At 38.2% G+C, this 25206-nt stretch overlaps 1 protein-coding gene across 2 annotated transcripts in view; it reads left to right on the forward strand.

Annotated features, from left to right (window-relative positions):
- RFX3 (regulatory factor X3) overlaps positions 1-25206 on the forward strand; it is a gene marked incomplete at its 3' end in the record, with an annotated part of 289919 nt that overhangs the window by 142779 nt on the left and 121934 nt on the right. For both annotated transcript variants that reach the window (XM_080671371.1, XM_080671370.1), the window contains exon 2: positions 4230-4354. In XM_080671371.1, the coding sequence (XP_080527497.1) occupies positions 4238-4354 (117 nt within the window). In that variant the 5' untranslated portion in view covers positions 4230-4237. The remainder of the gene's footprint in view (positions 1-4229; positions 4355-25206) is intronic.

The following is a 25206-nucleotide window of genomic DNA, read 5'->3' on the forward strand; positions in this document are numbered from 1 at the left end:
CCCTTTTAAATTGCATGAATTTCATTCACTGGGCCACTAGTTTCCATTATAAAACTCCATCGTGGTTTAGTAGTTTAGTGAATGAGCTTTATTGTTATGTCCAAACCCTCCTTTTTACTTCCATTTGTTTGACTTTGGTTAAGTGACTTACCATCTCTGCAGCCTCAGTTGACTGATCTGTGAAATGAGGAAAATTAGAGTTCCAATCATTTAGTAACACATTTCTGTTAGTAAAGTGGCCAAAGTGTGGGTATTTTTCTTTTGTACAAAAGAAGTAAACCAGTATAAATGTTATCAATATTGTCTTAAACCCAGAAAGTAATTTTCTATTTTCAGTCTTGATTTGTAGGACCAAGTTTCTGGTTACCCCATAAGGTGTCATGAACTTAAATGCCTATAGAGGCCAGGCAAGTGAATGAGTTGCACCATTTAAATAATTTGCCTATGAAACACATAATATAGGTTTTCCTTTTCTACATTTTCAGATTTTTCAAGAGAATCTAGAAATTTGGTTTTTAATGCAAAGTTTTCTGATTTTTAAATGTTGGCAATTAAGCATTTTAACTTGTAGTAACTCCGAGTAAAAGCCTATCTATGGAATCTAATATAGTCCAAATCTATGCCTTTTATCTTGTGACTAGAGGCCCAGTACATTGGATTCGTGCACTGGTGGGGGCGTGGCATGAGGGCATCGGCCCGCTGTGGAAGTGCTGCTCATCCCGGTCAGCTGAGCGGCTGTGGACCCACCCTCCGAGCCGCTGCTCCCTGGTCCGGCATCTTCTGTGGAGCTAGAGCACTCACCTCTCCAGGGGACCCAGTCAGGGCCGGGCTCAGGGACAGTAGCACTGAGAGGCGGTGGAGGAGGCCTCAGTCCATTGGCGGCCACGAACCTGCCTCCCAGCCTCCAGAGTCAGTTCTGCGAGCCTGGAGGCAGCTCTGTGTGGCCTGCGGGTGTCCAGAGGAGGTGGCAGGGAGTGAGGAGGAGGAGCCTGGGGCAAGGAGGTGACAATTGCAGCCCAGGTTCCTGCCTGTCGGCCCGGGGTTCGCAGTGGAAGAAGCTGCTCATCCTGGTCAGCCGAGCGTCTGTCCCCCTGGTGGTCAGTGCGCATTATAGTGACTGGTCAACTGGTCGTTCTGGTCGTTCCACCATTCGTTCATTGGACTTTTGTTATATAGGATAAGCTCTCTATGGTGCTTTATTAAGAACCCTTAAGAATTGCTTTAAAAATACGTTTAATTTTTAAAGAGACCTCCATTCTTTATATTCTTACTAGAGGCCTGATGCCCGATGCATGAATTTGTGCACGGGTGGGATCCACCCAGCCCACCTGAATGAGGGCCAATTGGGCTGGGCTGGGCTGGTGAGGGGAGGGGATGTGGAGGGTTGGCCGGCCAGCCAGCCCACCCCCGATCAGGGTGAGATGGGCTGATCGGGGCTGGGGCCAGATGGGGGGAAGGGCTGTGGGCGGTTGGCTGCCAGCCCCGCTCCCTGGTCAAACTCCCAGTCGAGGGGATAATTTGCATATTAGCCAATATTATATAGGATTGTTATGTTTGGTCTAAAATATTGGATGTCAAAGTATGGGTCATATACCAAAAATGGCTGTGTAGGCTGGTCTGTAATACACGTAGTACAGACACATGAGAGAGCCTAGATAAAGCTCCCAGCCAGCATTGGTAGAAATAGGAGGGAGTTTTAATGAGAGTTATTTTACTGCAAGAAACTCATCCATCCTTGATTGAGCAGCTTCATGAAGAAGTCATAATTGACAACCCTGACTTCCTCATTTGTGTACTGCTCTGACAAAGGCCACAGCCTATCTTGCTTTGGGGAGGAGGGACTAAGAAAGCCTCACTGAAGATAATATCTAACATCCGGTTCATTCTTCATTCCCTACAGAAAGACATCACTTTACTCTCACTAATAGCTCCTCTGCTGTAGCACAACTGGTATAGATAGCCTATAAGTATAGAGCGAATCAAAGAATGCTGGCTTTTGAATTTTTAGCTTCTTTTTTTGGAGCTGAACATTAGATGATGCAAATAAATGGGGTGGTAGCCATAGTCTCCATCATTCCTTCTGTTGAAGCCCTTCGGCACTTTCACTCTGTGCCTGAGGTTTCTCATCTGTAAATGGAGAAGATTATAGTCATCCCAGCTATATTGGATTGTTACATGGGTTAATTTATTTAAGAATTAACATGTAAAGCATTTAGAAGATTCCTTAGCATATGTTAAACAGTCAGTGTTAGTTGTTGCTGCTATATCTTTTATATGTGCTAAGGTTTATTGTGCTGCTTTAGGGTTTTGACTAACAAAAGAATAAGAATAATTACCTGAAGTGATGCCAATGTCAAGGTTTGGAAAGAAAAGTAAGCAGAGATTCAAAGTAAAGAGGCCTAACCCCACATCTATTGCTGTCACCTGAATGAATCTGTTAACCTCTTTGGGTTTTGGTTTCCTCATTTATAAAATAAGAAGAGTAGATTAGATGTCTTCAGAGGTCCATTTGTAAAACTGAATGAGATGATAGAAAAGGTTTAGGGGAAATTTGGAAGAGGTCATGCTGTAACAAAAGATGCTGAGAGGGGTCAATTTTCTACATGAAAGAACTGAATATGCTTTCAGAATTTTCTTAGGGAAAATTAATGTTCACCATATTGTTCACAGATTTAAACCATAATGCAGTATTTTTCTTAGGCTACCAATTAAATATTTTTGTCCATCCCCTCCCCCCGCCTCCCTGTAAAGAAAATTAGAATTCTTCTTCCTGCTCAATAGCAAAGAAATTAATATTTAATCTTTTGTCTGTATAAGTAGCACAAGGGAATGCTGAGGCCAGGTGGTCTGAGAAACCATACTTGTTAGCATACATGCTGTAAAATTTAATCCTGTGTTAGTAGGTCAGACATGTGAGAACTGAAAAATATGCTGTTTTGAATTGTGAATGACAAAATAATATTTCATGTCTTTGTTTACAAATCTCATTTATGTAATAGTTGTCTTACCCATCTTTCAAATTGATGTTTGTCTATCTTTGTATAAGAATATACTTAAACTTTTATTTTAGTACCATATCATGTCACAGGATGAGAAAATTAGGTTGGTGCTTCGGCTAAGTTTAGGGTATATCAGTTGGTTTTTGGATATATACTAATTTTTTTAGATCAGTGAATAGCAAGTTTGAAAGTTGGGAAGGACCTTATAAATAGTTTTTTTGAAAGTTGGGAAGGACCTTATAAATAGTTTTTCCTAAATTGTACACCTCTGGTGACATCCTAATAATCTATAAAAGAGTCTAGAAAGTATGGTTTATAACATATTTGCATATAGTTAAGGTTTATATTCTGAGAATTGAGTATCTTGACATAATTTGGGGCTATCCTATCTAATAAAGAGGGAATATGCTAATTGAACCTCACACTGTCGCAAAGATGGTGGTGCCCACAGCCAATAAGGAGAGAATATGCTAATTGACTGCCCCACCCTTAAAGATGGCAGCACCCACAGCCAATAAGGAGGGAGTATGCTAATTGACTGCCACTCTCTCAAATATGGTGGCACCCACGGCCACAAGATGGCGGCACCCAGTCCCCTCAGCCCTGTCAGGGTGGCAGGTGCATGGCAAGGCGCCGCCATCTTGTGGCTGTGGGCGCCGCCTGGGGGCGGGTTCGGCCACTCTGCCGGGCTGCTCCAGAGTCCCCCAGTCCCCTCAGCCCCCGAGCCACCCAGGGCCAGCTCAAGGCACAGGCAAGCCTCGGATGGCAGCTGCCCAGCCACCCAGGGCTGTCCGAGGCTCAGGTAACCAGGGATGGCTGAGGTTTGTGCTACTGGCAGTGGCAGCAGCAGAGGTGTGATGGGGCATCGCCGTCCCCTGACCACCGGGTTGCCTCCCGCCCCTGCGGGCTCCCGGACTATGAGAGGAGGCAGGCCAGGCTGAGGGACCCCCCCCTCCAGTGCATGAATTTTCATTTTTATGCACTGGGCCTCTAGTACTTTATAAATAGTTGAAACAATTTATAGCAGATGAGACCTAACTAAGGAAGGTACTAGGATTAGTAATTTTCTGTGTTTATTTAAAATGTGGTCAAAATAACTATAAATATGCATGAACTTTCATGACAGTATTTTGGGGTAAGAAGTTTTCAGAGAGTTGAAAGTCTCAGTAATGCTGCTAGCAAATGTAAAGGGAGCATTTTAAACTTTATTTCTATTTTAATATATTTCAGAGACCATCATGCAGACATCAGAGACTGGGTCGGACACAGGTTCGACAGTGACTTTACAGACATCTGTGGCTAGTCAAGCAGCAGTGCCTACACAGGTGGTACAGCAAGTACCAGTACAGCAACAGGTAAGGAGCTGCTGTTGTCAGAGCAGATGCTGTGCCTTTCGTTGTGCAGACCCTTCAACATGACTGTGTTCAAGAATGATTTGGGTTATCCTTTCTGGCACAGTGGGTGCTAAGATAGGCCTAGTTCAGTTCATGGGTTAATTCAGCACATGTTTCTTGAGCACTTCCTGGATATTCTAGATTCTTTTTTGCTAGACTGTAGGGATACCAAGGTCAATACTCAAACTATAATTCCTATTCTGAAAAAGCCTCTTAAATCTTACAGAGAACATTTGTTTCTGACATGACCACCCTAAGGAGATTTTAGTCTCCTCTTCTCCCCTCGCTGTTCTTTATCACAACTTCCTATTTTTTTCATATTGAAATGTCAGCAATCATGTTTTTCTGTAATTGCCTCACAGCAGTACTTAATAAAGGAGAAGATGGATGTACCTTGTAGGCAGAGATTTTGCCTTTGTGATATTTTAGAAAGTGCTTGGGTGACTGATAAATACTTTTTAATGAAAATTAAATTATCTTAAAGGTCTGGAGGTCTGACTCATTCCATTTAAAAAATTGAGAATGAATTCCTCATCACATGTTTACTACAGGGCTTATTCATACTCGACACTTGGCTTGTTTTGGAAAGATACTGACAAAATAATGCTATTCATGCCAGCTAATAGTTCTGCGTGTGGGCTGTGAACACATTGGCCTGTCATTTCTTCTAAAGAGTGGAGAGAAAATAAGTGAGAAAGGTTATGTCACAGAGTATGTTGAAATTTGAGATTTTCCCGTAATTTTTTAGTATGAAGGAGAATCTTTAGCAAATCTTGCTCTTACAATTATAAACAACTAGGGAGAGAAATATCTTTTACTAAATGATAGAGGGATTCAGGGTTATATTCTTTTCACAAGATAGAAGTTGGTGTGGCAGGGAGAGTGCTAGAATCAAGAAAGTTCTTTGAGTCAAGGTTAAAGACATCTGAAGTTTTGTTTTTAGCACACCCTCCTTCTGGTCTCTATCACACACACACACACACACACACACACACACACACACTCTTACACTTACAGTGTTAGTTGAACTATATGTAATTGTTATCTATAAAAAGCAACAGTTTCATATGATTCAATCTATTAATTGTGTTTCTTACCTTTCTTATCTTTATTTTTCACCATCCATAAATGAGTCTACCCAAAATGGTGTTTTAAAAGCCTCTGCTATTATTGATGTCATCACTAATTTCTGGATGCTGAACATTATTCAGTAAAGGTGGCTTATGACATGTTGTCCAAAGAGCAAGTGGAGAACTATTAGTTAGGACAGTGTTATATAGAATTTTAAAAAAGATAATCTATCAATATTAAGCAAATGTTGAACAATTACACTCACTCTGGTTGGATTTTTGTCTCATTTGTGGAAGAAGAATGGCCGTGGAAAAGTGTCTGTCTCTTTCAGTAATGTGGTGGACATCATATTCCTATCCCTAGAAAGTGCCCTCTTGAGACATTGAAATGTCTGTAGGACACATACCTGCCCCTCTCTCCTGGTCTCTCTTTCCTTCCTCCCTCCCTCTCTTTCCTCTTCTTAAAAAATCTTTTTATTGAGTTTAGATATCATCAGATAATTACTATATAGGTCTTATATAGTAATTTAAAAAGTCAAATAGTTCAACAAGTTTGTTATTTAAAAAAACACACACAAAAATACAGTCCTCAATCTCCTTCTAATCCTATGAACCTCTCCTCAGAGGCAACTATTTTTGCCTCTTTCTACCTATTATTTTGATATTTACGTCCATATTGTAAAAAAAATAGTACTTATTTTACTGTGTTTTTTAAAATATATATATATTTTATTGATTTCAGAGAGGAAGGGATTGAGAGAGAGAGAGAAACATTAATGATGAGAGAAAAATCATTGATCCACTAGCTACCTTTTGCATGCCCCCACTGGGGATCAAGCCTGCAACCACTCATGTGCCCTGATAGGGAATTGAACCATGACCTCCTGGTTCATAGGTCAACACTCAACCACTGAGCCATGCCAACTGCACTATTTTACTTTTTTTGTGTATTTTAGTTTAAAGCATTATACTATCATATCCCTCTTTCTGGTCCCTGACACACACACACACACACACACACACACACACACACACACACACAAACTTTCCATCCCCTAAGCTCCTGGTATACTAGGTTAACTATATTCATTTTTAATCTACAAACACAACAAACAGTTTCATATGTTTCAACCTAATAGTATATTTTAATTTTGGTAGACCATTACTCAGTACTTGTATTTCCATTATATTATGAGTGCTATATAAATCTAGCCATATAGTGAGCTGTGTTTATCTTCCTTTCCTACAAAACGTACTTGCTAGATTTAATGATCAGATGTTTTCTTAAAGAAGTCTCTCAGAGCATTTTGACCTCTCCAGTCTGGATTCAGTGCCTGTTGCTCAGCTGGGATCTCCTTTTGCCATCATCCTGGGGTTTTCTTAGGTTGGCTTTCCTGTTCCCTGGCTCAATGTCTTAAATTCTTTCTTGATTTGCTTGAGCACAACTTCCAATAACTTCCTAAAAAATGGTAAATGTTTTGAGCTTTTATGTGTCTGAGAGAGAATTTATTTATCAGTTGTTTTGTGGTTGAATGGGTACAGAGTTTTGGTTTGGAAATAATTTTTTTCAGAATTTTCAAAGGATTGCTATGGAAAAGTCAAACACTATTCTGATCTTTTGTGATTTATTTTTCTCTCTGAAAGTTTATGGAATGTCATAAATCCCATTTTCTTGATATTTATGATGTTGTGTCTTGTTGTGGGTATTTTTATAGATTGTCCTGGAACCTTGGGGGTCCTTTTCAATCTGAACATTCATGTTCTTCAGTTCTGGCAGATTTTCTTCAATATTCATTTATGATTAATTCATCACTTCTTCTATCATAGTTGTAATTTTCTTTTTTTTAAAAAATATATTTTATTGATATTTTACAGAGAGGAAGGGAGAGGGATAGAGAGCTAGAAACATCGATGAGAGAGAAACATCGATCAGCTGCCTCCTGCACACCTCCCACTGGGGATGTGCCCGCAACCAAGGTACATGCCCTTGACCGGAATCGAACCCGGGACCCTTCAGTCCGCAGGCCGACGCTCTATCCACTGAGCCAAACCCATTTCGGCAATAGTTGTAATTTTCAAGAGCTTTTTAAAATTTCCCTGTACCTTTTCATAACATCATATATTATTTCTTTTTAAGTTGTTGATGTTTTTTCTCTGTTGTATAGTCAAGCTACTTTTTTTTTTTTGTCTCTTCATTCATTTTAGAAGCTTTTCTCAGATGTCTGATAATCTTTGGATGTTTATTCATATTTAAAATTCTGACGATAAAAGGCTGGTTTGAATGCATGATTAGGTATGGTTGACTTCCATACAGTGTCATATTCTGGGCTTTTTAACTAGGGACCCTCTTACACTGGTCATATTTTTAAAGAAGACTTCTCTAGCTTCTTGCCTAATGGATGAATGCTTGGCTCCTAGGATCTGAGTAGGGGAAAACAGTTGGGTGTTTCTTGTACTAATTCACTTAACCCTTCTCTTTTTCATGTGGTATCAATATCACCTCTGTTTAGTCTTCCTCAGAGATTAAATAAAAAATAAACCACACTTGTTCTAAAGTTGTGGAAGCCAGTCACCTTGTGCCATGGAGTTGATGAAGGGGATCTGCTTGCTTCTTAAATAAAATCACTTTTATGTTAGATACATATATTGAAAACCAAAAATGAAATTGCTTCCAGAAGAGAAAAACCAGTATCACCAGCCATAAATAAAAGATAACATATACACATACTTTGTTCATGTCCTCAGAAAAAATATCATGTACAGGTGGACCACACTTTGGAAAACATTGTCATGTGGCTTGTTCCCAAAGGCATATTTTTCAGTTCCTCAATTTATCTCTTTCCTTTTGGACACTCAAGGCAGGTGATACCTTAGATCCCCTTATACCAAGCAAAGAAGCTGGGAACTCTCATTTTCTTTTTGTCAACAAAGTGTTTTATTTTATATAATGGATTAGTATGATATTTGTCTGGAGATGGCCATTCATTTGTTCTTTCAGGATTATTTAGAAGGACTTTCTCCTTTGTAATTTTTTTTTCACTAGAACAGTGTTATGTTTGAAGCTCCTTGGTGCAGTCGAATGGTCCCTGTGGTTGTAAATTGTCTGTAACTGATGAGATTAATGCTATAGTAATTTCTTATTGCTCTAACTTGTCTATAATTTTTGTTTTGTTAATGTGCTAATGGCATCTTGAGTGTTTAAGCTGTACTAGAATATCTTGAAAATCTTCTAGCTTTTGTCACTGACCCATGATGGATTTGAAATTATGGCGTTGATGTCAAAGGTGGTTACTTCAGTTGATTAAACTTTTCATTGTGTCTTTGCTGTGATCACTTTGATGTAAAGAGAAAGCCTATAGCTTACTTTTTAAAATGTTGAGATGTGTAAAATGATATGTGTTGGAATATTGAGAAACCAGAAAATTTTAAAATCATGATATGTAGCTTGTTTCTTTATATTTTAAAGGTCCTCACTTTATAATAAGTACTAAATAAAATGTTGATTCTAAAATTACTCTGTGGTTCTTCATTTATTCTCTGTGATCTTAAGAACCAACTTATCACCTTTCCTTAGACAATGATTCAGGAATGGAAAATTGTGAGGAAAGTTTGCATGGTCCAGTTATTTAATACTTTATCAAAATTTCTATCTTTTGCAGTTTTTCATTAATTTAAAAAGCACCAATGACTTTCAGCTTCCAAATATAGGCATTGTTTCCCAATTCACTAAAATCTGTAAAAGTATTCAAGTTCAATATCTTGATTAGAAACTAAATCCTATCATCTTTACAAGAAGACTTTTTTGCCTAATGTGCTTTTATAGACTAATGAGCAATTCTTCCTTCCCTTTCCCTTGACTTCACTGATTTGTTAGGGCTTCTTATACGTTAGTCTTCAAACTGGTCATTTTATGTGTAAATCTGAGGCGTATTCTGATCCTGCTTATCCTGGAACTGAACCAGAAAATGGAAAATGCCTTCTTTTTTAAAAATGTGTATTCTTACTGATTTCAGAGAGGAGGGGAGAGGAACAGAGAGATAGAATCATCAGTGATGAGAGAGAATCATGGATCAGCGGCCGACCACATGCCCCCCACTAGGGATTGAGCACACAAGCCAGGCATGTGCCCTGACCAGGAATCAAACCATGACCTCCTGGTTCATATGTCGTAGCTCAGTCACTAAGCCATGCCGAGGGCGGGAAATGCCTTCTTATTATTCCATTCCTTCTTATAGCTGGCCAGTTTAGATTCTTTGTAAAGTAGAACCTAGGTAAACATCAGAACTTTTATTTTTTGTTTTAATCTTTGGCTTCAGTTATTCCATAAATGCTGCTGACTTTGACAATAAATCCTAACCCACCTTTAACCAGGGTTCCAAGATTTTTTTTCTCCCTTTCAAGGTTCTCAGTTTTGACTGTCCTCTCAGTTATGGTTCCTCCTCTCTCTACATCTCTGCTATCTCCCCCTTTCCTTGAAAAGGGCCCCACATCTTTTCTTTCAAAGTGGGCAGGTGTGTTGTCTATATACTGCTTCTTCTAAACATAGCATTTCAAGTGGGTGGAACCCTGGGGTTGAGGAGATTTTATTTGAGTCCAAAGGAATATTTTTTCATAGAATCTGCCAACTTTGTTTTAATTCTTTTATTATCAGACACTGCACTGTAGTCTTTACATTTTCTTTCCCAGGGACTCAGTCTGTTTCTAGAAAGTCTTGGGTATGTAACTGGGACATTGAAGTTTCTTTTAATGTGATAAAAGTTCAAGATTTTATTCATATGAGAACCTTTGTTTTTATATACGTTTCTATTCTTTGTCTAGAATTTGAATTATCAAAATGAATGGAATTACTATGTGGCTATATTATTTCTTTTTGGTTCTATCAATCTATCACATATTTAGCATTTCCATATAAGTTATGATATATTCTGGAGAGTGAGTCTATTATATACCCTATGGTCAAAAGGATAAGTGACATTTTATTTGGGAAAGAGATCCAACCAAAATTGTCAGTTTGGTTCTATGCAAAGGGAAGTCTTCAAGAACGATATATTATAAATGAATCTTCTCCAATAGATCATGGAGTATTTTTAAAATTATGCCACAACCTTTAGGAAATAGATTTTAGGAGTCAAAGTTTTAGATGAATACTCCTGAGATCCTCATCTTAGACCACAGCTTCAACAGTGGATCATTTATGTCCTCATTTTTGCCATATTCCTGTAATGTAGTATTACTATCATCATAACCAGAAAGAAAATGTGATAGTAATATACCCATGAAAAATTCCTTTGGTGGAAGCAATGAATAGTGATTAAGGCAAAAAAAAAAAAAAAAAAGATCGCCTATAATATGTTGAATCTATAATAGAATATTATTGGATCAGAATTTGATCAATAGTAACTTAAATGCGTCCCGTCGGTAGTTTGGAGAGCGAAGCCTGAGGTAGTGAACCGTATCACTCTTGTATCTTGCCTTTCTGTTCAGGGTCAAGAGGTTTGCTTTCTGAGCATCTTAGCTCTGATAGACATGAATAGAGTTCTTCTCATTTGAGACCATTATCTCATTTAATCAACAGAATCAAAGATATTTTTTCTCTGGTTTGCTCTTACTTGGGATTTGATTCCCATTGGCTTGGTTCCCTAAGGGGACAGTGTTCTCATAATTAAGACTGTGGCAGTAAAAGATGGGGTTACATTTTTAAATGAATTCTAGTTGAGTGTCTTTTTGTATAAAAACAAAAGGCAATGATTTTAGCTCTTGAAAAGCGTATTTATTTTTAGAACCAGAACTGCTAGTTTTTAGTATACAATATAAAATGTAAGGTATTTCAAAGGAACATGCTGATCTACAATTGAAATGAATATTGCTGTACCAATAGAATATGAAGGCCCTTTAGTTGACTATTTCCACTGAATATTTGTAAAACTAAGAGCTCCACTATTTAAATAGTTGAATAGTCATATTTTATGATTCTGTTAAGTGATTTAAAAATATTTTCTCGTCTAGTATTAGATCATTGTTTGGGATACCATATTTTAAGAAGATATGCCAGACACTGTGTTAAATGTTGGTAATTTTACATGATAACTGACTATAGGAAGCTAAATTTTTAGGGAGATAGATACCCTATATAATAAAAGCCTAATATGCAAATTGACCGAATGGCGGAATGACCGGTTGCTATGACATGCACTGACCACCAGGGGGAAGATGCTCAATGCAGGAGCTGCCCCCAGCCCACAGGCCCCAGACCAGCCAAGGTGGGTGCCAGTGCCCCCCCCCCCCAATTGCCCCACCGGTCACCTCCCTCTGTGGGACCAGCAGTGGCAGCAGGGGGCAGGGCTGGCGAATGTGCGGCACCAGGCCGGCCAAGGCAGGTGCCAGTGGGGGCCCCCTGGTCACCCCACCGGTCGCCCCACAGATCGGCCCTGATCACCGGCCAGGCATAGGGACCCTACCCATGCACGAATTTTGTGTACTGGGCCTCCAGTTGTTATACAGTTGGACACAAAGTGCCTCAGTGTAGAAATGGGATTGTTCTTGGGACTAAGGGTCAGTAATATCTTTACCAAGGAATGACCTCTGAGCTGTGTGCTGAAGCAAATTTGGAGTTGACAAGAAAAACTGAAGAGAATATTTCTGGGAGAGAAAAGCATCGAATAGGTCAAGGAAAATCAGGGAATCTATGCAGGGAGATGAGAGGTCTAGGAAGTGAGGGATATAGAACAATGTTGCACAAGAACCTCTGGTGGGAGGTTGAGTCAGATGACCCATTGTGGTGTCTTTACATCTGTCTTTTCCCTCGTATATTTATTCTTTTCTTTCTTCAGTGTATGTCAGAGCTAGACAAGATGAATAAGCTACAGCTTGGTGAGGGCCTACTCACTGGGACTCAGAATCAAGGTGGAGTGGCAGACATGTACAGCTCATCCTGACACAGGTGTGACCATGAGAGTTATAATGTAATGCTCTGGGAACACAGAATAAACTGCCCTTCATTCTGACTGGGAATTAATGGCCTTCAAGGTGGAGACGTGACAGCTTTGTAGAGAGATTAACAGTAATCTTAAATCTGCAGAACTTTCTATTTGGCCATAAGATTTACAACATTTAGGTAATATTTTAGTGAATCTCTATAGAGAACATGAAAAAGTATTAGTCACTGAAACTCATTCCTTGAATTATATATATTAATGATTAGGATACATACAGTATGCTGCAAATACTGTGAATAATATTTATGGGATAAATAGCATTTTTGTTTTAATTTTGTTCATGAACCTTGTGTCACTACCATGATACCAACATAATTGTTGTCAGTGTTAATGCAAAGACTCTGAAGCTGAAAGAGATCTTAAATGTCATCTGATCCCATGATTGTTTTTCTTGTTAATCTTTATTTTTACTTGAGTTGCTTTAACCTTTGGAATATTGTGAATAGTGTTGATATGAACATAGGTGTACAAATAGTTCTTTGAGACCCTGTTTTCAATTCTTTTGGGTATATGCCCAGAATTGGAATTGCTGTATCATATGGTATTTCTATTTTTAATTTTTTTAGGAACTGCCACACTGTTTTCCATAGTCGCTGCATCACTTTACATTCCTACCAACAGTGCACAAGGGTTCCAATTTCCCCACATCCTCATCATCACTTGTTATTTTCTCTTTTTTTGATAGTAGTCATCCTAGCAAGTATAAGGGGCTACCTGTATTTTTTAAAGTCCATTTCTTTTCTTTTTTCCTCTCCTAATCTTTATCCTCCCCTGCTCCCTTTCCTCTCTACCTATTCCTTACTTCTCCCTCCCTCTCTTTCTCTCTTCTTTCCTTTTTCTCTCCTTCCCTCTCTTCCTCCTTGTACTAGACATGTCTATATGTAAAACTGTTATTTCTAGAACTGCTTTGAAGGAATGAGATTGGTAAACCTAGAGCTTCACTTTTGCCCCTCTTCTTTTTTTTTTTAATATATATTATTGATTTTTTTACAGAGAGGAAGGGAGAGGGAGAGATAGTTAGAAACATCGATGAGAGAGAAACATTGATCAGCTGCCTCCTGCACACCCCCTACTGGGGATGTGCCCGCAACCAAGGTACATGCCCTTGACCGGAATCGAACCTGGGACCCTTCAGTCCACAGGCCGACGCTCTATCCACTGAGCCAAACCAGTTAAGGCTTGCCCCTCTTCTTTATTCCTGAAGTGGTGAGGAGGAGAACAGAAGAGAAAACATGGATCTATTTTGACTTTCTTATTTTAAAATTGAGGAAACTGAGACCCAGAAAAATAAAGTGAGTTGGCCACAGCCACACAGAATATTAACACTAGAATTCTTAACTTACTATTTAATAGTTTCTAAAACTACATAGGGGTCAAGGAATCATGAGAGATCTTTAATACTTTTTTTCTGAAAAAGATTGCTAGTTAGTTTTCTTGGGGTTATCTGTTTTGTAGCTTAATAATTTCTGAAGTGTTGAATATTAAATTATTTTAAGTTGATAAGATAAGATGGACTTCAGGTTGTTTTGAGAAAGAGCTTTAAGAAAACATTAAATCACAAAGTGAGAAAATTATTCTCTCTTCCATTCTCTGTCGCTCACTTGAAGCAATCAACAAGATCAGTTTGGTGCAGCATACATGCAGTACCTCACAAATATTTGCTAAGCTTCCCCCACTCCCACATACAAACTAAAAACAAAAGAGCAGGATTCAGACTAAGCAATAACAGGCAACAATAGCTGGCTAGTATTAAATAACTATTTTGATGTTATTTATTTTTAGTGTATTGTAATAATGAAAGGTGGAAGATACTAATTTTTCACTGTTTGTTGTATTATAAATGTTTTTCAAGAAACTTAAAAATTGGAAAGCATTCCAATAAATTATTGAATATATTAAAAGGCAGATGGTACCTTGAAATGGTATATGCGTGCCTTAGTTTGAGTACTAAAGAAGCAAACTCTTGATACAAAGATTTTAGTGCATGTAATTTATTTGGGAAATGATCCTTGTAAATGGCAATAAGACATTGGGAAGTGAGACAGTTAAGGGATTTTATCCAGTACAGATTTTATTATTATAAAAGCTCCATCTGTGGTTAATTGGATATGGATCACATTGGGGCAATCTGGGATCTAGTGTTACGCTGCATCTCAGAGTTATCCCACTTGCAGGGAGGGGAAGTCTACGGTATTCAGTCATTGGCCCAGGGCTCCTCACATCAGAAGTAATTCCTGATATTTCTGGTGGATGTGCAGGTGGGCATATAGGATGCTAAGCATCTGAGAAATCTCTTAAACAAAGAGGTACTGTAGTTTGAAACTAGACCAGAAGTGGTAAGAGTGAGCATATATGGACATGGAATACACAGTGTTTGCTACATATGCTATACATGTGTTAGAAGAAGGATGACTTTTGGTCATCTCTATTGACGTTTTCAGGGATAGGATTTTAAAGCCATCCTTGTTATGAGGCTATAAAGTTTTGAAATAGCAAAGGAAATTTTTCTTTATACCTACTTATAGCTCTTATATTTCCTGCTTGAGTTTATCTTCTTAAGTCCCTTTCTCAATGGGCAGAGAGTATTGAAGGTCTGTTTGCATATTACTTCATCTAGTTGAATAAAGACTGTTATTAATTCTCATCCCAGTCTTCTATTCCCTACTAACCCAAATTATTTTCAGCTTTCTTTGTTAAGTCATTTCCCAATCATTTAGTAGTTTATATTACTCATTCCTGGACTTTCTCCAGCTTCTGTTCATCTTACTTAAGTTGATGAGTCTATTTTCCATAACTGCTTTTTCAAGATAATACATTTATTGAAGTCTGTATTATTTAAATTTCTGGTCACATGTAAAACTTCATAGTTTATTAATAATTGATCACCATTTGAATAGTAATTTAAATTATTTTAGTTATACAAATTACTAAAATTATCCCTAAAGTCACGGCATATCTCTATCAATTATTTGATAGTTATTATACTGTATTTTAGAGCTAAGTAGAAACACTAATTTAATTCTAAGTACTTTGCTGTACTATAAAGTTAAAATTAAACTATTGGAATTAACTATGCTGTTAAAGAAATTGAATTGGTTGTATTATTTTGTATCTTAATTCAATTACTTTATCTCATTAACTCCAGTGGCAAAAAGGAAGAGTACTATATTGCTGGCATTGTAAACAGGCAACTGGTGTTTAGATGACTCACCCTTGATAGCAACTAATAATATCCCATTTCAGTGATATATATACAATAGAAATAAATTGAATGACTTTGCCTCTAACCAGTTTTTTCCTTAAGCAGAGCAAAATAATTCAGTAATTATTTGGCTTCATTAAAAGGATTCATTTTGTTATTAAAACATAATAATTTGAAGAATCTTTGTTTACTTATGTTCTTAGCCATTATTCCTTCCTACGGCCAAGATGTTTTACCACACTATTGTGGCCACATATCATTATGAGAAAGTTAATAACTTACTGCTTCACTTTTCTGGGGGGGAAATTTACCCCTCCCCCTAAAATAAACACACACACACACACACACACACACACACACACACTCACCAATTACATTAATCTGGACATTGTAAAATAAAGCATCAATTTAAAATTAATTGCATTCTATATGTCTATTTTATAATAGTAGAAAAAAGCAGAAATATTTTATATGCTTTTTTTGTCTTTTTGTTTTTAGGAAGCTACAGTTTATTTAAGTGAGCTATACAGATCTTAAGTGAGAAAGTTATTTGTGCTGTGAGAAGTGACTGTATTTGTATAACCTACACACTTTGATGGAGATATAGGACATTTCTCTCATCCTAGAAAGTTTCCTGTGCCTCTTCTGAGTCTATCTCTGCCCTCTTCTCCCTACCCCATTTCCAGAGCAAGCACTGGTCTGACTCACAGATTACATATTAATAGGTTTTGTTTCATTTTATAAAAAATCATGTATCTCACAGAAGAATTTAAAATGAAAAAGAGACAATTTATTGTAGACTGTTTTGGATGACTTATTAGGTAAAGACTCAATACTAGGATTCTAAAAAGCAATGATTAAAAATATATAGTAAATAATTTTTAATACTACTTTTTTACTTTATAAATATTTTAAAATTTGGTTTAATATTGAATTGAACCCTACATATAGCCTATATGCACTCATTGAATAACTTTCTAGAGATCACTTAAAATGTTTTTGGTCATATAAAAAAAAAACTTGTCTGTAAACCAGTTGGCTATTAATTTTGCCACAGATTAGTCATTAGCCATTAGCCATTTTTGTGATCCCTATCTTTAGTCATTTGTCTCTGGCTTGAATACAGTTTTGCTTCTGCTAGTGTAAAAGTATTCTTCATCTAAATAGTTATCTAGTATTGTCAGTGCTTATAAGGCTCCCTCTTTTTAAGTGTATGGAAGCAACCCTTTCATGGTAGAATTTTTTTCTATTATTGACTTTTATTATTTAAAATAGCATATGCATGGAGGTATTAAATAAGAAATTTATGAAGTAAAGAAAAATAAAACTGCTTTATTTAGGAATAGCATGAGAGCTGAATTTTTTCCTTCCCTGCTGTGCCATTTGCCTGTGCGATTTTTGTTGTTGTTGTTGTTCATGTTGTTCCTTGGCAGCTTAGAGCTATTTGCTGAATTTCAATTTGTGCCTGCCTCCTTTCCTTCATCAAGTCCTTATTGAGGATTTACTATGTACCAGGCATTGTGATAGGGATAAAGAAGGAAACAGACATTGTTTCTGTCTTCCTGGGTTTACTGATAAAACAATTTTTTTTTCTTTCTCCTTACATCAGAACTAGCATTGTTTTTGGAGGTAAGTTAATTGCATAAGATGTAAATGGATGACGAAGTATGAAATTTAAATTATAAACTACAGTGCTTACGAAGGGGCAAGGTACCAGCTCAAAGGAATCATTCTCCTTTGTGAGGTTCCAGGCAGTTTGGCGGGCAGGTGGGAAACAGATTTTAGGTGGCAGTTGAAAACTTCCCAACAACTGTCACAGTGACTGCAAACCTGTTCCCCCAACTGGCAGGGACACCTTGATAGATTAATAGTACCTTTTGTTTGTTTACTGAGTTGAAAGCCACGGAGACAACAACATAAATTAATTAAGGAAATAAGATCCCTGTCCATCATCCTGATAGGACCATCTGTCAGTGCTTCAAGAAAGATACTGATTCCTAAGTTTATCACTGTAATCCTCTTACTTATATTTCATATAGAAATTGGAGTTTTGAGAAGAGCCATTCTTGGACAGGTCAATAATTTTAAAAATCAATTTTAAGTTAGAAAATAAACTTCTAAAATGTATTTCAGTCAATGAATGAGTAAATTTTTATATAATTTTCCATTGTTTTAACAAGTAGCTGATACTTAGTGCATGATACATTATTTTCTTCTTTTTAGTTATTTTTACTCTTTCTATTTTTACTTTTCTTTATTTTTTTCCTTTAGATTCTAAAACTTAGTATGTTACTCTCAATTCTCTGGAAATTAAAATAGTTATCTTACATATTCATCACGTAACTTTTTTCTTGCTTTATCTTATTTATTCCTTTGTCTTAAAATGTTTACACCAGTGCTACTTGCAACATATTTTATTAAAAGGATTCAAATAGTACAGAAACATGGAGACAAAACATAGTGAAGCTTATTTTATTTTCAGTTTTGTCATCAAGTAACATTGTAAATTTTCTTTCAATGTATCTTTTTAAAAATGATAAAGTGCACCCATACCTCAGTTTGGATTTCTCTAAACTGATTTCAGAGTATGAATAATTCAGTATTTCTTAGAGTATGAAGAGTTTTAAAATTTAACATATCTTTCCTAATAATAGAGAAACATGTAAATTGACTGTACTTCCGCTACGCCCACAGCCAATCAGAGTGAGTATGCAAATTAACCCAATAAAGATGGCAGTTAATTTGCATACATACCTGGGTGCCGGGAATCTCCTCAGCACCCAGGTCACTCCCAGACGCCATCCCGTGGAGGCTTTAAGCTTGGGGGACGGGGGTCCCCGCTTCCCAAGCCTAAAGCCTGGGGCAGAGGCTGTAGGCTTGGGAAGGAGCCAAGCCTGGGATCAGAGGGGCAGGGGGTCCCCGCTTCCCAAGCCTACAGCCTGGGGCGGAGCCTGCCATCGGAGGGGCGGGGGGTGCCCGCTTCCCAAGCCTACAGCCTGGGGCGGAAGCTGTAGACTTGGGAAGGGGCCGAGCCTGGAATCAGAGGGAAGGGGAATAAATCAATGGAAACATATCCTCAGGTGAGGATAAAAAGAGAAATAAAGAAAGAAATGTCATATCTTATGAATGGCACATCTTGAAAATGCCTAAAGAAAGTTGTCATTTTTTCATGGTGAAGGGACTGGAGTCCATGTTGATGAAAATATTTTGGTGGCTGCGGTGACTGGCAGTGGCTGCAGTAGCGGGGTGATGGGGTTGGTGCCTTCCCTTGACCAGCCCAGTCACCTCCTGCAAAGGGAGGACAAACTGCTCCAACAGGGAGCAGGCCTAAGCTATCAGTAGGACATCCCCTAAGGGCTCCTAGTATGTGAGAGGGGGCAGGCTGGGCTGAGGGACCCCTCCCCCATGCATGAATCTCGTGCACTGGGCCCCTAGTTATGTAATTACTTGCATTTTCACTTAAAGGCAAAAGATAGACAGTGGGACAGTTTATACTAGTGGAATTGAGATTGTTGATTAATTACTGTTTTACCAAAATAGTCTCCTTTAAAAATTGTAGCCACTGTATATATGTAGGTAAAATACTGATGGAACCCTGGTGATTGTATATATCCTGCCATCTTGTGAAATAGATGTTGTGTTCTAAGGTTTGATAATAGTTATTATACTCTTCAATTTTTATTAGGTGCTTTACCCATTAACTTTGAGATTCCTCTTCGTCCTTTGATATTTTTAATTTACCTTGTATATTAAATATTAAAACATTTTAAAGAAGATTTAGCCTTTTATTTCCCTATAAAACGTAAAATGTTATGTTGGTATATCTGTCAGTATTCATTAGGGAATATCAGTGAGAGTGCAAGCAAGGAAGAGGAAAGTGGTTCTGAGTGTGTTTCCTCCTCTCCCCTGGAATCTGGAATATCCATGGTGGTGGAGAATGGTAGTAACCATTGCCTTGGAGCCTATGTGGATTAGTTTTCTATTACTGTGTAACAAATTACAACAAATTTAGTGGTTTAAAACAATACCTGTGTGTTAGCTCACAGTTTCTCTATGTCAGAAGTCTGAGTGAGCTCAACTGGGTTCTCTGTGTTTGGTCTCACAAGACTGAAATTAAGGGTGTCTGAAACACTGGGCTTTTACCCAGCAGTGATAGGCAGGAATTCATTTCCAGTCTCATTCAGGTTGTTGGTAGACTTCCTTTCCTTCCCTCAGTTGCAGGACTAGAGGTCTGTGTTTTCTTGCTGGCTATCAGCTGGGGTCTACTCTCTGCTCCTAGTTACTATTCCTGTGGCCCCTCCTCTGCAGAGCAGCAATGATGTGTTGAGGCCTTTGAGTCTCTGACTTCCTCTTCTGCCACCAGCCAGAAAAGCATTCCACTTTTAAGGTCTCAGGAGGCTAGATCACTGCTACTCTGTTTTGAACTCAACTGTGCCATATAACATGACATAACCTCAGGAGAGAATACATTCAGAGGTTACAGGGATGAGGGTTTGGAATCTGCGGGCGGGGGAATTTTTAGTATTCTACCTTAGATATCACATCACTTTGATATCTAGCACCAATCTTCATTAAACCTCATGCACAGCCAGTGAACTAGGGTAAAGCAAATAACTCACGTATGAAAGACCATTAAAAAGGCCTACATTTTAAAATGAGAATGTGCTACAAAAGATATATGGTAAGACTACTATATTTATGGGTGAGAAGACTCAGTATAAAACAGAATCCATTTCTTTTACCAAACAATTGCATAGTTTCAATATAATTTAACTAAAATATAATCCAGCAGGGGTTGTTTTTTTTTTTGAAAGTTGAAAAGCTGATTCTAAAGTTCATGGAAAAGAATAGTCAAGAAAAGTAGGCAAAATAGATTAGCAGTGGAGGAAGGAATTGTTCTACCTAATCTCAGAAGATACTACAAAACTATACTAATAAAAACTGATTACAGACCAAGCGTAAATAAGCAGATGCATGTATAAATGAGAACTTAGTTCATGATTAACATATTTCAAATTAAAAAAAGTGGATAGTGTAATAAAAGATGTTGAGGAAAATTGGGTATCTCTTTAGAAAAAAATCTAAATGTGTATCTTTATTTTACTACCCAAACTAGACTATAGAGCTAATCAGTTTTAAAACTACAATGCCCAAACAAACAAAAACAGGATAATATTTTTTCATAACCTTAGAAAGGAGAGAAAATCTTATGTAGACAATAAAACACCAGAAAGCATATAAGAAAAAAATTGATATATTTTGTCAAGTAATAGCTAATAAACACCATCAAGACAGGTGAAGAAAAAAATACATTGGAATAAAAATGTTACCATGTTAAACAAGGTCCTGTAAATCATTAAGGGAAGACAAACAATGTAATAGATAAGTGGACAAAGGATAATAATAGGCTATTCACAAAACATGAAGAACAAATGGCTAGTAAATATATGGAGAAGATCAACCCCATAGCATGTTTGATGTGTTCCTTCTTTATAGCACTTTTTTTTATAACAGAAAAAAAGTAACCTGAATGTTCATCAATAGTGGGATGATTAAATGTTTCATCTATACTGTGACATAGTATTAAACCAATAAAAATAGTTGTGCAAACATATATGCATAAAGAACTTCAAGATGTATTGTTAAGTGAAATCAAGCAAGTAGTAAGAAAACACATTATAGCTCACGTGTTTCATATATGTACTATTCAACAAAAAGATATTGTATCAGAGTCATAAAATGTTCACCTGTGTATTTTCTGCAATATTTAGATTGGGCCTTGTGGCATATTTTGAGTAGTAGATTGTGAGAAAAGTGACATGTATTATTTGTGAGTCAAGGCTTTTGGAGCTATTGTGCCACCTCTACAATCTCTCAGCTCCTACAAGGCTACATCAATGATGACACAATTAGTAAATTGTAGAGCCTTTGTTAACCAGGGTCTCTAAGTGACCATGTGGAACAAGGCCCCCTACAGCCCTGTTAGATAGGTAGCTTCACAGTTAAAGTACTGAGATTTGGAAGTGTCTGTTGTTACAGTTACTGTTAACTCTCCTGGTTAGTACAGAAACATACCTAGTATATACACATAAAGGTGAATTTCTTGGTAGGGGATTGGAGGAATGCGTGTTATCCTGTGGTTAGTCATTATCTCCTAGAAGGGGAATAGCAAGAAGTGGGTGTGAGTATAAAGCAGGAAGCAATCACATTTTATTATGATTATTTCTTCATTGTTTGAATCTCTTGAAACTGTATTTATATGTCACTTATTATTAAAATACTAGAGGCCCGGTGCACGAAATTCATGCATGGAGGGGTGTGTCCCTCAGCCCAGCCTGCACCCTCTCCAATCTGGGACCCTTCGAGGGATGTCCAACTGCCCGTTTAGGCCCAAACCCGGTAGGATCCTACTGGGATCGGGCCTAAACGGGAAGTTGGACATCCCTCTCACAATCCAGGACTGCTGGCTCCTAACTGCTCACTTGCCTGCCTTCCTGATTGCCCCTAACCGCTTCTGCCTGCCAGCCTGATCACCCCCTAACCACTCCTCTGCCAGCCTGATTGATGCCTAACTACTCCCCTGCCAGCCTGATTGCCCCTAACTGCCCTCCCCTGCAGGCCTGGTCCCCCCCAACTGCCTTTCCCTGCAGGCCTGGTCACCCCTAACTGCCCACCCCTGCAGGCCTGGTACCCCCTAACTGCTCTCCCCTGCAGGCCCGGTCGCCCCCAACTTCCCTCCTCTGCCGGCCTGGTCACCCCTAACTGCCCTCCCCTGCAGGATTGATTGCCTCCAACTACCCTCCCTTGCAGGCCTGGTCCCTCCCAACTGCCCTCCCCTGCTGGCCATCTTGTGGTGGCCATCTTATGTCCACATGGGGGCAGAATCTTTGACCACATGGGGGCAGCCATCTTGTGTGTGGGAGTGATGGTCAATCTGCATATTACTCTTTTATTAGATAGGATAGAGGCCTGGTGCATGGGAGGGGGCCAGCTGGTTTGCCCTGAAGGGTGTCCCAGATCAGGGTGGGGGTTCCCTTGGGGCATGGGGCGGCCTGGGCAAGGGGCCTGTGGTGGTTTGCAGGCCGGCCACTCGCCCCAGTGACCCAAGAAGAGGCCCTGGTATCTGGGATTTATTTATCTTATATAATTGAAACTTTGTATCTTTGAGTGGAGCCAAGCCTCCTTCTTGCTCCGTGGCCACAGCCATTTTTGTTGGGATTTATTTATCTTCTATAATTGAAACTTTGTAGTGGAGGAGGCCAAGGCAGGCCAGGGCTGCAGGAGATTGGCTTCCTCCATCACCGGGGGCAACTCAAGCCTCCTGCTCTCTCCAGCTCGGTGGCTGCCATCATTTTTGTTGGGATTTATTTATCTTCTATAATTGAAAGTTTGTAGCCTTGAGTGGAGGCCAGGGCCAGCCAGAGTAGGCGGAAAGCTTGGCTTCCTCCATTGCTGGGGAAACCCAAGCCTCCTGCTCGCTCTGTGGCCGCCACCATATTTGTTGGGTTAATTTGCACACTCGCTCCTGATTGGCTGGTGTGCGTGGCTTGTGGTTGTAGTGGAGTGATGGTTAATTTGCATATCACTCTTTTATTAGATAGGTTAGAATTGGAATAAATAAAGTATGATATTGCTAAAAAGTAGGTGATACACCACCAGTTTGCTTAAATTAACTTGGCCCTTGCTATGATAGTAATATGAGTGCCTCCCATGTATTTTAGTGATTTAGGTGACTAATAAGTTGGTACAAGTAACTAATTTGGTTTTAATTCATGTATGAAATGTAAAGCTCTCTAAAGCAGAAAGCCTTTTAGTGAGAATTTATGTCTTTATTAAGAGTATGATTTATAGTATATGCAGTAAGGTTGGTATACCTAGCTCATTTGCTTTTCCTGCTCACCAGAGTGTGATTTAGTAAATTCCTTCCAGAAATTATTACTTAGCTTAGTAGAATCTTAGTATCAGTCAGTCCTCCTGGGCCCCAAGGGAAATAATGTTTAAGACGTTATTAATCATGATTTTAAAAATGTTCTTCACTTGTAGGAGGTAGTTGTTACTTTGTTTCTTTTGACTTACATACATAGGTTTATATATTTTTTGTAATATCCATTGAACTTGTCATTGAGAAATCATTTTAAACTAAATATGTTCAGAGTTACATCCCTGCTCCCAGAAACACTTCCCCTCTTGCCTTCGGAAGCATGCTTTACCTCTTTCAAGTAGCTTCCACTCTTTGATGCTAGTCAGATATTTTTGGGATAGATAATAGGCACTAAAGGATGATTTATTGAACAAATTCACTCCCAATTGATACCCTCGTTTTCATATGGTCAGAAGTGCAAATAATGAGCAGGACCTATATCAGCCTTCATATGATTCTACTTGAAGTCCAAGTGTAGCAATAATTGTTACATTTTCCTAACAACTTTTAGTTGCCCATAGCAATCGTACAGTTTTAGTAAATAATTCCTATAAAGTTTGAGTGTCATATTTAGCTCTAGCCCTGTTGAGGAGTCAGGCTTTGTGATTTTTATTTGATTTGAATGTGCTAGAAGCCTCATTTGTTTACTTACAGTCTGAGAAAAGCATATCCAAAAACCTGTTTCTGAAAAACAGAAGAAGCTGCATAGTTTATAAGTGAGAGAATCAACTAACACTGGGCCAGGTGTGAATTCACAGTGCAATCGAACAAATTCCATTTTTTACATAAACGGAAGTCTGTCATTGAAATGAACAATACTCTGTTTTCCAAAAGTTCACATTCATCTCATTCTTTCAAGTAGAATGACTACCATTCCTATAAGGTTAAACAGGAATTTTGTAGTTATTGACTTTCCTAGGAAAAACTCTTCAAATTAATGTTAAAAATATAGGGAAACTTCTTGTTCTTTCCCAGTAAGCCAGCCCAATGGGAGAGAATTTAACTAACGTTTTTTCCCAAACCATCCTGTCACTTAACCATGCGCTTTGTTCAATGTAATTTTGTAATCGTCAAGTATAAATACCCTTGTCTTCAAATTGCTTTGAGCATTCAAAATGTTTGTAGGATTCCTACTTGGCAAGATTTATTAAATAGCATTGTGACATATAACAGCCCATTTTAACTTTTAACCAAGACTGAAAATCACCGTTTTAGGTTTATGGTTCCTATTTCCATAACCCATGCCTGTGGAGGAAATCAGTTTTTTCTTTATGTTTTTTCTTGTCTTGCATCTTCCCTTCTGGCATACCCACCCTGTGCTCTCTCATCTTTTTTATTTATCTTTCTTCAATCCCTTCAATTCCCTACAGTTTTACTGGTTTAGAAATATTGAATGAGTTGTTTCTCTGGATGTTTTATGTCCCTGCTGACCTTTTATTAATAACTGTTTCAATGTGATCCCTCTCCTGCTTCACTTTTGGTCAACCACATAGCAGCCTCTAATATTTCCCATGTTAGAAGATATTCTAATATCCCATCTTTTTAATCTGCTAAGAGCTCTCTTGTATCTCTTGTAGATCTCTTAAAGCAACCTTGAAGCAATTTTTGACAATTCTTAGTACTAA

The sequence above is a fragment of the Plecotus auritus genome, assembly GCF_963455305.1.
Source record: "Plecotus auritus genome assembly, chromosome: 5".
Lineage (NCBI taxonomy): Eukaryota > Metazoa > Chordata > Mammalia > Chiroptera > Vespertilionidae > Plecotus > Plecotus auritus.